General features: G+C 36.2%; 1 protein-coding gene across 6 annotated transcripts in view; it reads right to left on the reverse strand.

The window, feature by feature from the left end:
* Positions 1–1,744: 1,744 nt before the first annotated feature.
* LOC144373094 (uncharacterized) overlaps positions 1,745–14,673 on the reverse strand; it is a 59,323-nt gene continuing 46,394 nt past the window's right edge. For all 6 annotated transcript variants that reach the window (XM_078036199.1, XM_078036201.1, XM_078036200.1 and 3 more), the window contains 7 exons: positions 12,957–13,194; positions 11,243–11,274; positions 10,658–10,762; positions 8,015–8,252; positions 6,299–6,330; positions 5,711–5,815; positions 1,745–1,908 (listed from right to left, as the gene is read on the reverse strand). In XM_078036199.1, coding sequence (XP_077892325.1) covers positions 5,729–5,815; positions 6,299–6,330; positions 8,015–8,252; positions 10,658–10,762; positions 11,243–11,274; positions 12,957–13,194 — 732 coding nt within the window. In that variant the 3' untranslated portion in view covers positions 1,745–1,908; positions 5,711–5,728. The remainder of the gene's footprint in view (positions 1,909–5,710; positions 5,816–6,298; positions 6,331–8,014; positions 8,253–10,657; positions 10,763–11,242; positions 11,275–12,956; positions 13,195–14,673) is intronic.

Consider the following 14,673-nt stretch of genomic DNA (forward strand, 5'->3'; position numbering starts at 1 on the left):
GAATGGGTTAAAAAATCAAGACTTAATCATGGCTACAAGAGATGTGCTTAAAATCTAAAGATACAGATAGACTGAAAGTTAAAAAGTCAGGAAAATAATAATGCAAAAATAAAGAACGAAAAGTTGGAACTGCTGTATTAATATAAGATAAAATAAACTGCAAAAGTATTAGCATAAATAGAAATCCTGAAGAAAGATATGACAAAAATTAATGCTCTTGCACTAAGTAACAGAGCTTCAAAATATATAAAACAAAAATCAACAGAATGAAAGAGAGAAACAGTTACCAACCATTGAGGGAGATTTTGATACGTGCCTCTCAGTAAATACATTAAATGGGTAAATAGAAGGATGGAGGAACAGTATCAACTACCTCAGCCTAACTGATGTTATATAATACAACACCCAACAACTACAGAACTCCCGTTCCCTTTAAGGGCACTTCATAAATTAATTGAAACAGATCATATTCTGGGCCATAAAATGATATTCCTTACCAATGAATGGGATGGATTCAAACTCAGAAGCTTCTTCTCAGCAAAGGGAATGATCAACAATGTGAAGAGAGAGCCCACAGAGTAGCAGAACATCTTTACTACACACATATCAGATAGAGCACTAACTTCCAGGATATATAAAGATTTCAAAAATCTTAACATCCCCGAACCAAATAACCCAATCAATAAATGGTCTAAGGAACTGAGCAGACAATTCTCAGAAGATGTATGTTGATCAACAAATATGTGAAAAAATTTTCAACATCTCTAGCAATTCAAGAAATACAAATCAAAACTACTCTCAGATTTCATTTCACTTCAGTCAGAATGGCAATTATCAAGAAGACAAGCAAAAATAAATGTTGGTGAGGATGTAGGGGAAAAGACCCACTCATAGATTGCTGGTAGAACTGCAAATTGATGTAATCATCATGGAAAGCAGTATGGAGATTCCTCAGAAAACTTGGAATGAAACCACCAATTGACCCAGTTATCCCACTTCTCAGTCTATTTCCAATAGACTTAAAATCAGCATACTACAGTGATGCAGCCACATCAATGCTATAAAGTAGCTCAACTCACAAGAGTTTTACTATGGAACCAACCTGAGTGTCCTTCAACACAGGAACAGATAAAGAAAATGTGGTCAATATGCACAATGGAATATTATTCAGTTTTAAAGAAGAACAAAGTGATGGCATCTGCCAGTAAATGAGTGGAAGTTAAGAATATCATAGTAAGCAAAATAGGCCAATTCCAAAAACCACAGTTTAAATGTTTTCTCTGATATTTGACACTAATTCACAATAAGGAGTGTGGCTATGGAAGAATGAAGTTACTTTGGATTAGGCAGAGGAGAGGGAAAGGAGGGGAGCCAGGTATGGGGTGGGAAGAAGAGTAGACATTATTGCCCTAGGTGCATGTGTGACCACATGACTGATGTGATTCTACATCACGTACAACCAGAAACATGAGAAACTATACTCCATTTGTGTATGATGTGTGAAAGTGCCTTCTACTGCCATGTATAACTAATTAGAACAAATAAAAGAAAAGAAAAAAGAATAATGGCAGCCAGGGGTGGAGGAGGAGGAATGGGAGTTCTTACTTACATGGTGGTAGAACTTCTGTTTGGAGGGACAAAAGTGTGCTGGAAACAGAAGGTTGTACAATATTGTGAGTGTAATTAATGCCTCTGAGTTGTCCACTTAATAGGGCTAAAATGGCAAATTTAATGCTACCAGTCCTTTAAAACAATGAACCCTTTAATTATTAAAATTTTTAACATTTTCCTTTCCAGAAAATTAAAAGAGTAGGATGCCATTCATAGTTTTTTTCTTGAGAACCTCCTTGGCTCCCAAGATGTGAGGCATTAACTTGTGAGCCATTTCACCATGTTCAGGAGTGGGTACTGCAAAGAGAAAATAAAAAGTGCATAATTTAGAAGCAAAACATTTTATGTACTTTCAACTAAGGCCTGAAGACTACTTATGAATACAGTTGACTTAAACAACCCATATTTTAATACCTGCCCCAAACCTCTCTTAGTCACAACCATAACTTTTATAAGCTGTTTGGAAAACAGTTGTTTTTAATTGTTCTAAATTCTGAAAGTCAACAGTTAAACAGACCATTAATACACTTATGTCAGTATCAAAAGGACACGATATTTGATCGAACCCATGGTGGCTTTACCAGTGAACTACATCCCTAAACCTTCTTTTAAATTTTTCAGATAGGGTCTACCCCACTTCTTAAGGCTGGACTTAAACTTGTGATCCTCCTTCTTTAGGCTCCCCAGTCACTGGGATCACAGGTGTACAACCATTGAGTATAGCATTTATGACATTTATAAGGTAGCTAAACAAGTTATAATATAATTTATCAAGTTACTGGAACTATTTTGAGTGTGTGTGTGTGTGTGTGTATGTGTGTGTGTGTGTGTGTGGTGTTAGAACCAAACTCAGGGCCTTGTGCATGCTGGCAAAGCACTCTACCACTGAACAACATCTCTAGCCCCTCTGCATTCTACAAAGAAAATCACTATAAATACTACAGTGAGTAAAATGAGATTATCATTCTCTCTTCCTGCTTGAATTTTGTATCCTCCCGCCTTCCCCTTCCTTTATTGTTTCTCCTCCTCCTCTTCCTTCTCCTCCTCCTCCTCTTCTTCCTCCTCCTTCTCCTCCTTCTTCAACTTCCCTCCTTTCCTCCCTCAATTCTTTCTTCACCAACTCCCCCCACCACTGCCCTTTCTTTGTAGGAGGTGGTGCAGGAACTGAACCCAGGAATATGCTAGGCAAATAAGTGCTCTCCCACTGAGCTATACACCAGCCCTCTTTTCACTTTATTTGGAGACAGGGTATCTCTAAGTGGCCCAGGCAGGCTCCAATTTGAGATCCTCCTGCCTGAGCCTCTCCAGAAGATGAGATTACAGGTGTGTGCCCCCAAGGCCTGGCAGCTTCATCTTTTCTGGGTTAAGTATAAATACAATACATTTGCTTAAAGAAAACAAAATCAACCTGGGATGCATAAAAGTATTAAGAAAAATGATGACAATCCTTCTATCAACATGGACTATCCTGTTAAAACTTCACAAGCTTTTTAAAAGTCACATTTCAAAATGATTTGGATATACTGACACTCTCTTCCTTCAAAAGCTATATGCCAGTTACATCATTCCTAAGAACTGACCATAAAATGATTCTAATGGCTAAATTGAATAGTGCCTTAATATGGGTGTTAATAACCAATCCCCTTTATAAAATCTTTGTATTCTTTAATTTTTGATTATTACCTTTAAGTTTCTAGAAGTGAAATTATTTCTAATTAATGGATTTCTTAGTATAAATTTTAGGTTTAAAAGTGAGCAGACAATAGGGACCCTCGCTAAGTTGCCTCTGACACAGGAAGGACACTTAAGGGATCCCGCTGACCTTCTCCAAAACTGAAAAGACAACTAGATAGCCTTGCAAATGCTTTTTCCAAATGCATACTGGGTCTTAAAATGTGGATCCTGAAATTTTCCCATGTTGGCCCCTCATTTTCTTATTGATATCTTGCATTACAGTGCAGTATACTTACTACAATGATACCTATTGTGGATACATATCTATATATTAATACAATTTTGTTGATTTTTGGAGGTGCTGGGGCTTGAACCATGGGGACTCGTATATGTCGGGCAAGCACTCTACCACAAATGAACAAATACGAACTTACGTCTATTAATCCAAAGCTAACACTTGACATTAGAGTTCACTCTTTCTATTGGGTTATATAATTCAATGGGATTTGAAAAATGAATATCGTCCTGTGTATCTACCATTATAACATCATACTAAATAAATTCACTGCCCTAAAAACCTACTACTCATCCTCTTCACACCCCTGAATCCCTGCAATCAATGATTTTTTAAAACTCCTCATACTTGAGATGTCCTAAATTACATGCTAGGCAAGTACCCTACCATGGATTGAACACTTCTAGCCCACACGCTACACTTGGAATTGGAGAGCATCTAGCCCCTTTAGATGGAAGGGCAACACTAAGCACTATGCTCTTAAAGATCTTTCAGAGAATAATATGCCCACACCATAGGCATGTAGTCAATTATCCAAGTTATTTCCCTGTTATAAATAAAGAGATAAGATAAAATTCTTTCATGCCTTTTGGTGTTATGATATCTCAGTTTTAATCCATGAATACTATTCTACTGTATGGATGTAGCACATACATTGGATTTCTTTTGTTTATATTGTGGTGCTGAGGATGGAATCCAGGGCCTCAGCAGGCTAGCCATGTGCTCTACCACTGAACTGCACACACTCCTCACATTCACTTTTTGAAACACATCTTGTTCCAGATTTAGCAAATATGAATAAAGATGCTATAAAAATTTTTCACAGGTTTATGTGTGGACACATCTCAATGCATGGGGGTAAATACCTAGAAATACATTGCTGGGTTATGTGGTAAGGTCATGTTTCATTTTGTGGGAAACTGAAAAAACCCTCTTCTGGAGTGGAGCCTCCCATTAGCAATGCAGGAGCATTCCTGTTGCTCCATCTCTCATTTTTCACTTTTTTATTCTTTCTTTCCTTAGTGATTAGCTAAGACTCCATCTTATTATTGAATGTTTGCATCTTTCAATGATCACACTCGACTATCACATGACACACCATGTCACACAGAACAAGAATCTTAGGGTGGTTGTTCTTGGCCCAGATGCTCTTATTGTCATTTTACTTATGCATACCTCCTGCCTCCACTGTTACTATTTTTATTTAAATGGTTTTATCTTTTAAAGATACTTTTATAACAGACAGACAATTATTTGTTCAGGTAGGTAGAAGTACTTTTGACTTTACTTTATTTGAGGAAGCTATTATTTAGCTTTTGGGACATACATTTCTGGGCTAGTTTTTTCTATCAGAAATTCAATACACATGATGAAAACCCTTGAAACTGTCTCACAGCTTACTGATGCTATTGCATTTAAAAGTTTTCATTTCTATCTTTATGTTTCACTGTGGTAGTTTCCACTAAAATAATCTATCATTAATCAAGTCTCAAAATATTTTAACAAATATAATGCCTACCCCTCCCTTTCACTTCAAAAAGCCAGTTGTAAGGAATATAGAAAACACAGCCTTCTGTCATGAGATGGGAATCCAATGGCAGTCCTCAGAGCCACCACATCACAGTCCAGCCCCCTTACTACTTCTCTCCCTGGCTCCACCTGAGCTCATTACTGTTGAAATTCTCCTCAGCTGGGGAGGAATTTCACTCTCAAATGTCTTTCAAATGCCATCAAGGCTTTGAGAGAAATGTCAAAATGAGAAATAGAGTACATAATCTGGGGAAGAGGAAAGATCTACGTTTTAGGTAGAAGAGTTACCCACATTATGAAACAGAGAAAAAACAGAGCAATAGATGACCTCTCTGGAAAAGAGGACAAAACATAAAAAGAAAAAAGCAGTGATTAAGTATTCTAACTTTTAAAGAAGCCATCGATTTTTATTTTTCAAAAAAGTGGTTTTTGATGAGTACTCTTTAGGTGAAAACTTTAATTTAATCTTAAATTAATCTTCTCAGAGTAAAATATTTCAAACTTGAAGCTTTTTGAAATTATCTCTGAAAGTCAAATGCAAACAGCAGTTTTTTCAACACACATGCACAGATGTGCACACCAGGGTCATTAGTCACTCACTTGTCTTGTATGGCCATGTCATGGGACAGTGAAAGGCTGCACCTCTCCATCACCATCATCTTCCTCCATTACTATTGCTAATGTTTCCGGCACCTTGGTGTTCAGCTGTGTTCAGGAGCAAAGGAAGACAAGCCAGGAAAAGACAAAGATTAACATGTGACCAGGTCTCCTTTTATTAAACAAACTTTAAGAAGTTATTTTTCCATAGCTAATTTTTAAATGACTAAACCTCACTGGTTACAATATATTCAATTAAAAAATAAAGATGATTTTCTGAAATATGGAAAAGTAAATAAGCATATATGATAAATATTCTTGAGTGCTATTTAGAAACATTAAATATTTCTTTACTTCATTTTATTTTTTTAAATATTTTTTTAAAGTTGTTGATGAACCTTTATTTTATTTATTTGTATGTGGTGCTGAGAATCGAACCCAGTGCCTCATGCATGCCAGGCAAGCACACTACGACTAAGCCACAACCTCAGTCCAACCTCTTATTTTAGAAATTTTAAAAAAATTAAAAACAGGTTTCTTTTGGTAACCTTAATTAAAGCAAGAACTATAAGAAATACATCATCAACTTACTGCAGGTGTTCCAGAAGGGAAGCAATCCTTCTCTGAAAATGAAAGAGAAAGGAATGTTAACAACTTACCACAGAAAACGTTTCTATGACAAAAAGAAAAATAATATAAAAGAGGAGCAAGTGAAATGTGTTAAAACCGATTTCATTTTAAGCAGAATTACTTCTCTAGAAATATGATAGTAATAGTAACTTAAAAATAAAATTTATATAAGACTCAGCTACTAACTCTTTAATCTTAATGAAACCTTAAAAACACATTTTGAAAAACCTGAATTGATCATTCAAATGACTGGATTTCATGGAATGTAAATTATACTTCAATCAAGTTATTAAAATGTAATGGAGTCCTGGCCTGGTAATTCCATGCCTATAATCCAAGGGGCTCAAGAGGCAGAGACAGGAGGATCTTGTGTTCCAAGCCAGCCTCAGCAATTTAGCTAGGTGCTTAGAAACTCAATGCGACCCTGACTCTACATAAGATACAAAATAGAGCTGGGGATGTGGTTCAGGGATTGAGTGCCCCTGGGTTCAATCCCTGGTACCCTGCCCCCACCAAAGTGTAATGAAAACCATACCCACCCAAGTTGTATTAAAATAAAACATTTCTTGTTTAAGATACTTTCTTAAGCAGTAAACGTGATTTGATAAATATTCTTGAGTACGAAGGAGCAAGGGATATAAAGCCACCAAACATGGCAACTGGGAAAAGAATTATATTTGACATGGTTTGTTTCTTTGTAAAATGCAACTTACTAGTTGACACAGAAGTTCCAGGTAAAAGTAAGATGTTTTCCTAAGGATACCAGGTAAGTTTTTAATAGAAAAAGTCAAGATCAGTATTACTTGAAAAGAAGTCTACTTCTTTTTTAAACATAGCCTTTATCTCTGTGATGATGTAAACATATTAAATACAATTAATCCAACCACATTTGATTTTTGCATACTTAAGATTATTTTTTAAAACTATATATATATGACTTTAGAGGCGGAAAACATATTAAATAAAAATTATGAATCTTGGGGTTGTTATGGGCAAAATCTACCCAGAGAGAAATTGGAGAAATGATTTTGCATCTTTTAATGTATAGTACAAAGAAGTGAAAGCAGGAGAACCAGCGTGGAGAAGGAGAGTCTAAATAAATCTCCAAAGATATTCCAGGGATCAGTCAACCAACTGCACCACGTAGACTTCATTCTGATGCGGCCTTACACAAACTGTTTTTAAAAATCCAGTATACTTCAACTCTTACCCACTTAGATTCTATTTCTGAGGAATAAGTATTTCTTTGAGGTAAGGTATTTATTTTATGTATTTGAATGTAATTTTTGAATAGAAAATGATTTTATTTCAAGGTCTATGCATTTATAAACAAGAATTCCTTCTAGGCCAATGACAAAAAACATATCTCTAGCATAAACCATAAACATGTCTAGAAATCCACAATTTTTCTTTCTCAACTAAAAATCATTTAAACCCATGAGGAGGAAAAGAAAACCCCAAGTAAATGTAACAACATGGAACAATTGTGAATCCCACTATCATGTTGAATTATAATGTATAAGAAATATGGAGAAAAATGTAACAGATCCAATTCCATTTGTAACAAAATTATGAGATCAATGAAATCCTCAATTTCCAGATGATGTTCAAGAGCCTTTCCGAGAGTTGACAAAAAGCAGTATCTATGTAGGAGAAAGTAGGAACAATACAGTTTACCTTTTATTTTTCCAGAAATGATCTTTTTATCTATCAGTGCTTCACAAGTTTCCATGGGATTCAGTCTTTTACCACTGTCTGAGGTCTCACCAGTAGACGGAAATCTGAGATTTTTCTTCTTCAAGGTGCTGGCGTTATAATACTTGTTGACACCCCGCACAGCTAGAGGATGCTCCGTTGGCTTTCCTTTGAGGACCCTGAAGGTTTGTGGCAACTGAGCCCCCTGCTCTGGCATGCCCTAACAAAGAGAAATTGAGACATGAGTTGTGGTTTGAATTGCTCTAATACCATCAATTTTCAGACATAAATATCAACATACATAAAACAAACCCATACACATAATTTTAGATTTGACTAAATTCTAAATGGTTTCCTTTTCTAAAACTCTACTTTTCCATATTTATTTTGCAAATCAACAGGAAAGGTCCAAACAGAGGAATGGGAATGGAGTGCTGGGTTTGTTTGGGGAGAGGGACAGAACTGTCAAACCTGTATTTCCCCTGTTCATCACCCACCAGAGTAGCTCCTAATTGAAAAGCCTTAAGCCAAGAGTACAAGTCAGGGGACAGAAAACAGGAAGAAGGATGCTTGGTTATGTCTGGTTCTGCTCTAGCTTTACACAGATAGAGAACACAGGGAGGCAGCCCATTCCAACTTCAGCAATTCAGGGAATACAAATGTAGGGATTTGAAACCAAGAACCCACTTTATACAGTTTTTAGTGTTTCAGATCTTTTTAGGTGGGAGGAGGAGGAGTACCAGGGATTGAATTCAGGGGCACTCAACCACTCAGCCATACCCTCAGCCTTTTTATTTTTTGAGACAGGGTCCCACTAAATTGCTTAGTTCCTGGCTTAGTTGCTGAGTCTGGCTTTGAACTTGCAAACCTCCTAAATCAGCCTCACTAGCTTCTGCGATTACAGTCATGCTCCACTGAACCCAGCAATACATTACATCTTTTTTGTTTCCCTTAAATTCATTTGAAATAATCTAGTAGTACATTAAATGGTCATGCCATATTTTTAATTAATTTACTACTAATGATATTTGAGTTGACTTTTTGCTACATTTTGCTATCAAAATAATGGGACACAAACCATAGTCTATGCTGTTCCATGGTTTCCCTAGGACACACATGCTAAAAATTACATTTCTAGGTCAAAAGGTATGTAGGTGAAAGTAACATATTCATTTGTGATTTGCAATAGATACATGAAGGGATTTTTTTTTAAAGTGAGAGTGAGAGAGGAGAGAGAGAGAGGAGAGAGAGAGAGAGAAAGAGAGAGAAAGAGAGAGAGAGAGAGAGAGAGAGAGAGAGAGAGAGAGAGAATTTTAAATATTTATTTTTTAGTTCTCGGCGGACACAACATCTTTGTTGGTATGTGGTGCTGAGGATCGAACCCGGGCCTCACGCATGCCAGGCGAGCACGCTACTGCTTGAGCCACATCCCCAGCCCCCACATGAAAGGATTTTTAAACACATTTTTTTTATTTTTTCTTTTTTGTTGTTTGGTGGTTGGGATTAAACCAAGGCCTTAAGGTGCTTAGTGATTAGGTAACGCTCCCTCTTATTTTTGAATGTTTGCATCTTTGAATGATCACACTCCACCATCATGTGACACCCCATGTCACACAGGACAATAATCTTAGGGTTGTTGTTCTTGGCCTGGAAGCTCTAATTGTCATTTTACAAGCATATCTCCTGCCTTCACTGTTATTATTTTTAGTTAAATGGTTTTATCTTTTAAAGATACTTTTATAAGAGACAAGACATTTACTTATTCAGGTTGGTAGAGGTGCTTTTGACTTTACTTTATTTGACGAAGCTGTTAATAGCTTTTGGGAGATAGACTTTTGGGTTGTTTTTTTCTATCAGAACTTCATTACACATCATGAAAACCCTTGAAACTGTCTCACAGCTCACTGATGCTATTGCATTTAAAAGTTGTTTTCAATTGTATCTTTATGTTTCACTGTGGTAGTTTCCACTACAATAATCTATCATTAATCCAGTCTCAAAACATTTTATACAAATATATTGCCTACCTTCCCTTTCACTTCAAAGAGCCAGTTGTAAGGAATATAGAAAACACAGCCTTCTGTCATGAGATGGGAATCCAATGGCAGTCCTCAGAGCCACCACATCACAGTCCAGCCCTCTTACTATTTCTCTCCCTGGCTCCATCTGAGCTCATTATTACTGAAATTCTCCCTCATCAGGTGAGGAATTTAACTCTCAACTGTCTTTAAAATGCCATCAAGGCTTTGAGAGAAATGTCAAAATGAGAAATAGAGTACATAATCTGGGGAAGACGAAAGATCTACGTTTTAGGTAGAAGAGTTACCCACAATATGAAACACAGAAAAAACAGAGCAACAGATGATCTCTCTGGAAAACGGGACAAAACATGGAAAGAAAAAAGCAGTGAGTTAAGTATTCTAACTTTTAAAGAAGCCATCGATTTTTATTTTTCAAAAAAATGGTTTTTGATGATTATTCTTTAGGCAAAAACTTTAATATTAAATTAATCTTCTCAGAGTAAAATATTTTAAACTTGAAGCTTTTTGAAATTATCCCTGAAAGTCAAATGCAAACAGCTGTTTTTCGAACACAGATGTGCACACTAGGTCATTAGTCACTCACTGGTCTTGTGTGGCCATGTCCTGGGGCAGTGAAAGGCCGCACCTCTCCATCACCATCATTTTCCTCCATTATTATTGTTAATGTATCTGGCACCTTGGTGTTCAGCTGTGTTCAGGAGCAAAGGAAGACAAGCCAGGAAAAGACAAAGATTAACATGTGACCAGGTCTCCTTTTATTAAACAAACTTTAAGAAGTTATTTTTTCCATAGCTAATTTTTAAATGACTAAACCTCACTGGTTACAATATTTTCAATTAAAAAATAAAGATGATTTTCTGAAATATGGAAAAGTAAATAAGCATATATGATAAATATTCTTGAGTGCTATTTAGAAACATTAAATATTTCTTTACTTCATTTTATTTTTTTAAACATTTTTATAAAGTTGTTGATGAACCTTTATTTTATTTATTTGTATGTGGTGCTGAGAATCGAACCCAGTGCCTCATGCATGCCAGGCAAGCACACTACTAAGCCACAACCCCAGCCCTACCTTTTATTTTAGAAATTTAAAAAAATGAAAAACAGATTTCTTTTGGTAACCTTAATCAGAGCAAGAACTATAAGAAATACATCATCAACTTACTGCAGGTGTTCCAGAAGGGAAGCAATCCTTCTCTGAAAATGAAAGAGAAAGGAATGTTAACAATTTACCACAGAAACCATTTCTATGACAAAAAGAAAAATAATATAAAAAAGGAGCATGTGAAATGTGTTAAAACCAATTTCATTTTAAGCAGAATTACTTATCTAGAAATATGATAGTAATAGTAACTTAAAAATAAAATTTATATAAGACTCAGCTACTAACTCTTTAATCTTAATGAAACCTTAAAAACACATTTTGAAAAACCTGAGTTGATCATTCAAATAACTGGATTTCATGGTATGTAAATTATACTTCAATCAAGTTATTAAAATGTAATGAGTCCTGGCCTGGTAATTCCAAGTCTATAATCCAAGGGGCTCAAGAGGCAGAGACAGGAGGATCTTGTGTTCCAAGCCAGCCTCAGCAATTTAGCTAGGTGCTTAGAAACTCAATGTGACCCTGCCTCTACATAAGATACAAAATAGAGCTGGGGATGTGGTTCAGGGATTGAGTGCCCCTGGGTTCAATCCCCGGTACCCTGCCCCCACCAAAGTGTAATGAAAACCATACCCACCCAAGTTGTATTAAAATAAAACATTTCTTGTTTAAGATACTTTCTTAAGCAGTAAACGTGATATGATAAATATTCTTGAGTACGAAGGAGCAAGGGGATATAAAGCCACCAAACATGGCAACTGGGAAAAGAATTATATTTGACATGGTTTGTTTCTTTGTAAAATGCAACTTACTAGTTGACACAGAAGTTCCAGGTAAAAGTAAGATGTTTTCCTAAGGATACCAGGTAAGTTTTTTATAGAAAAAGTCAAGATCAGTATTACTTGAAAAGAAGTCTACTTCTTTTTTAAACATAGCCTTTATCTCTGTGATGATGTAAACACATTAAACATAATTAATCCAACCACATATGATTTTTGCATACTTAGATTATTTTTTAAAAATATATATATGACTTTAGAGATGGAAAACATATTAAATAAAAATTATGAATCTTGGGGTTGTTATGGGCAAAATCTACCCAGAGAGAAATTGGAGAAATGATTTTGCATCTTTTAATGTATAGTGCAAAGAAGTGAAAGCAGGAGAACCAGCATGGGGAAGGAGAGTCTAAATAAATCTCCAAAGACATACCAGGGATCAGTCAACCAACTGCACCATGTGGACTTCATTCCAATGCTGCCTTACACAAACTGTTTTTAAAAATCCAGTATACTTCAACTCTTACCCACTTAGATTCTATTTCTGAGGAATAAATACTTCTTTGAGGTAAGGTATTTATTTTTATGTATTTGAATGTAATTTTTGAATAGAAAATGATTTTATTTCAAGGTCTATGCATTTATAAACAAGAATTCCTTCTAGGCCAATGACAAAAAACATATCTCTAGCATAAACCATAAACATGTCTAGAAATCCACAATTTTTCTTTCTCAACTAAAAATCATTTAAACCCATGAGGAGGAAAAGAAAACCCCAAGTAAATGTAACAACATGGAACAATTGTGAATCCCACTATCATGTTGAATTATAATGTATAAGAAATATGGAGAAAAATGTAACAGATCCAATTCCATTTGTAACAAAATTATGAGATCAATGAAATCCTCAATCTCCAGATGATGTTCAAGAGCCTTCCCGAGAGTTGACAAAAAGCAGTATCTATGTAGGAGAAAGTAGGAACAATACAGTTTACCTTTTATTTTTCCAGAAATGATCTTTTTATCTATCAGTGCTTCACAAGTTTCCATGGGATTCAGTCTTTTACCACTGTCTGAGGTCTCACCAGTAGACGGAAATCTGAGATTTTTCTTCTTCAAGGTGCTGGCGTTATAATACTTGTTGACACCCCGCACAGCTAGAGGATGCTCCGTTGGCTTTCCTTTGAGGACCCTGAAGGTTTGTGGCAACTGAGCCCCCTGCTCTGGCATGCCCTAACAAAGGGAAATTCAGACATGAGTTGTGGTTTGAATTGCTCTAATACCATCAATTTTCAGACACAAATATCAACATACATAAAACAAACCCATACACATAATTTTAGATTTGACTAAATTCTAAATGGTCTCCTTTTCTAAAACTCTACTTTTCCATACTTATTTTGCAAATCAACAGGAAAGGTCCAAACAGAGGAATGGGAATGGAGTGCTGGGTTTGTTTGGGGAGAGGGACAGAACTGTCAAACCTGTATTTCCCCTTGTTCATCACGCACCAGAGTAGCTCCTAATTGAAAAGGCTTAAGCCATGAGCAAAAGTCAGGAGACAGCAGACAGAAAGAAGGATCCTTTCTTATATCTGGTTCTTCCCTAGGCTTAAACAGAGAACCTAGGACGGCATGTCCATTCCAACCTCAGCAATTCAGGGAATACAAATGTAGGGATTTGAAACCAAGAACCCACTTTATACAGTGATTACTGTTTCAGATCTTTTTTGGTGGGGAGGAGGAGGAGTACCAGGGATTGAATTCAGGGGCACTCAACCACTCAGCCATACCTTCAGCCTTTTTATTTTTTGAGACAGGGTCTCAGTAAATTGCTTAGTTCCTCGCTTAGTTGCTGAGTCTGGCTTTGAACTTGCAAACCTCCTAAATCAGTCTCACAAGCTGCTGGGATTACAATCATGCCCTACTGAACCCAGGAAAACATTACAAAATTTTTCCCCTAAATTCATTTCAAATAATCTTGTAGTACATTACATGGTCATGCCATATTTTTAACCAATTTACTACTAATGATATTTGAGTTGATTTTGAATACATTTTGCTAGCTAAATAATGGGACAAAACCATAATATGTGCTGTTCTCTGGTTCCCCAGAGACACACATGCTAAACATTCCATTTCTGAGTCAAAATGTATGTATGTGAAAAAGTACGATATTCATTTGTGATTTGGGATATACACATAAAGGATTTTTAATTTTTTTTTTTTTTTTTTTTGCTGTTTGGTATTTGGGATTAAACCCAGGGCATCAAGCTGGTAAGCACCTGCTAAACATTACCACAAATTACCTGTAGTCCCAAGTTCTTAATGTTATGGAGTCAAATTGGCTTTTTTCCTCCCCCATCTGCTGGACTGGGGACTGCATCCAGGGGTGTTTTAACACTGAGCTTCATCCCCAGTCCCTCTACCCTTTTGCAAATTTGGGACAAGAGTCTTGTTAAGACACCTGCATCAAACCTGTGATCATCCTACCACTACCTGGAGCCTCTGGGATTACAAGGGTGAACCAACCAACGTGCTTGGCTACACAAGTTATTATTATGATGATTATTATTACTATTATTATTCGGGATTTACGGTCTCACCATTTTCCCCAGGCTTATCTCAAACTCATGGACTCAAGTTATCTTTTTGTATCAGTCTGCAGAGTAGCTGGAAATACAGGCATGTGCCAAAAAGCCAAGCTTTCATG

This window comes from Ictidomys tridecemlineatus, unplaced genomic scaffold (assembly GCF_052094955.1).
Source record: "Ictidomys tridecemlineatus isolate mIctTri1 unplaced genomic scaffold, mIctTri1.hap1 Scaffold_231, whole genome shotgun sequence".
In the NCBI taxonomy this organism is placed as follows: Eukaryota; Metazoa; Chordata; class Mammalia; order Rodentia; family Sciuridae; genus Ictidomys; species Ictidomys tridecemlineatus.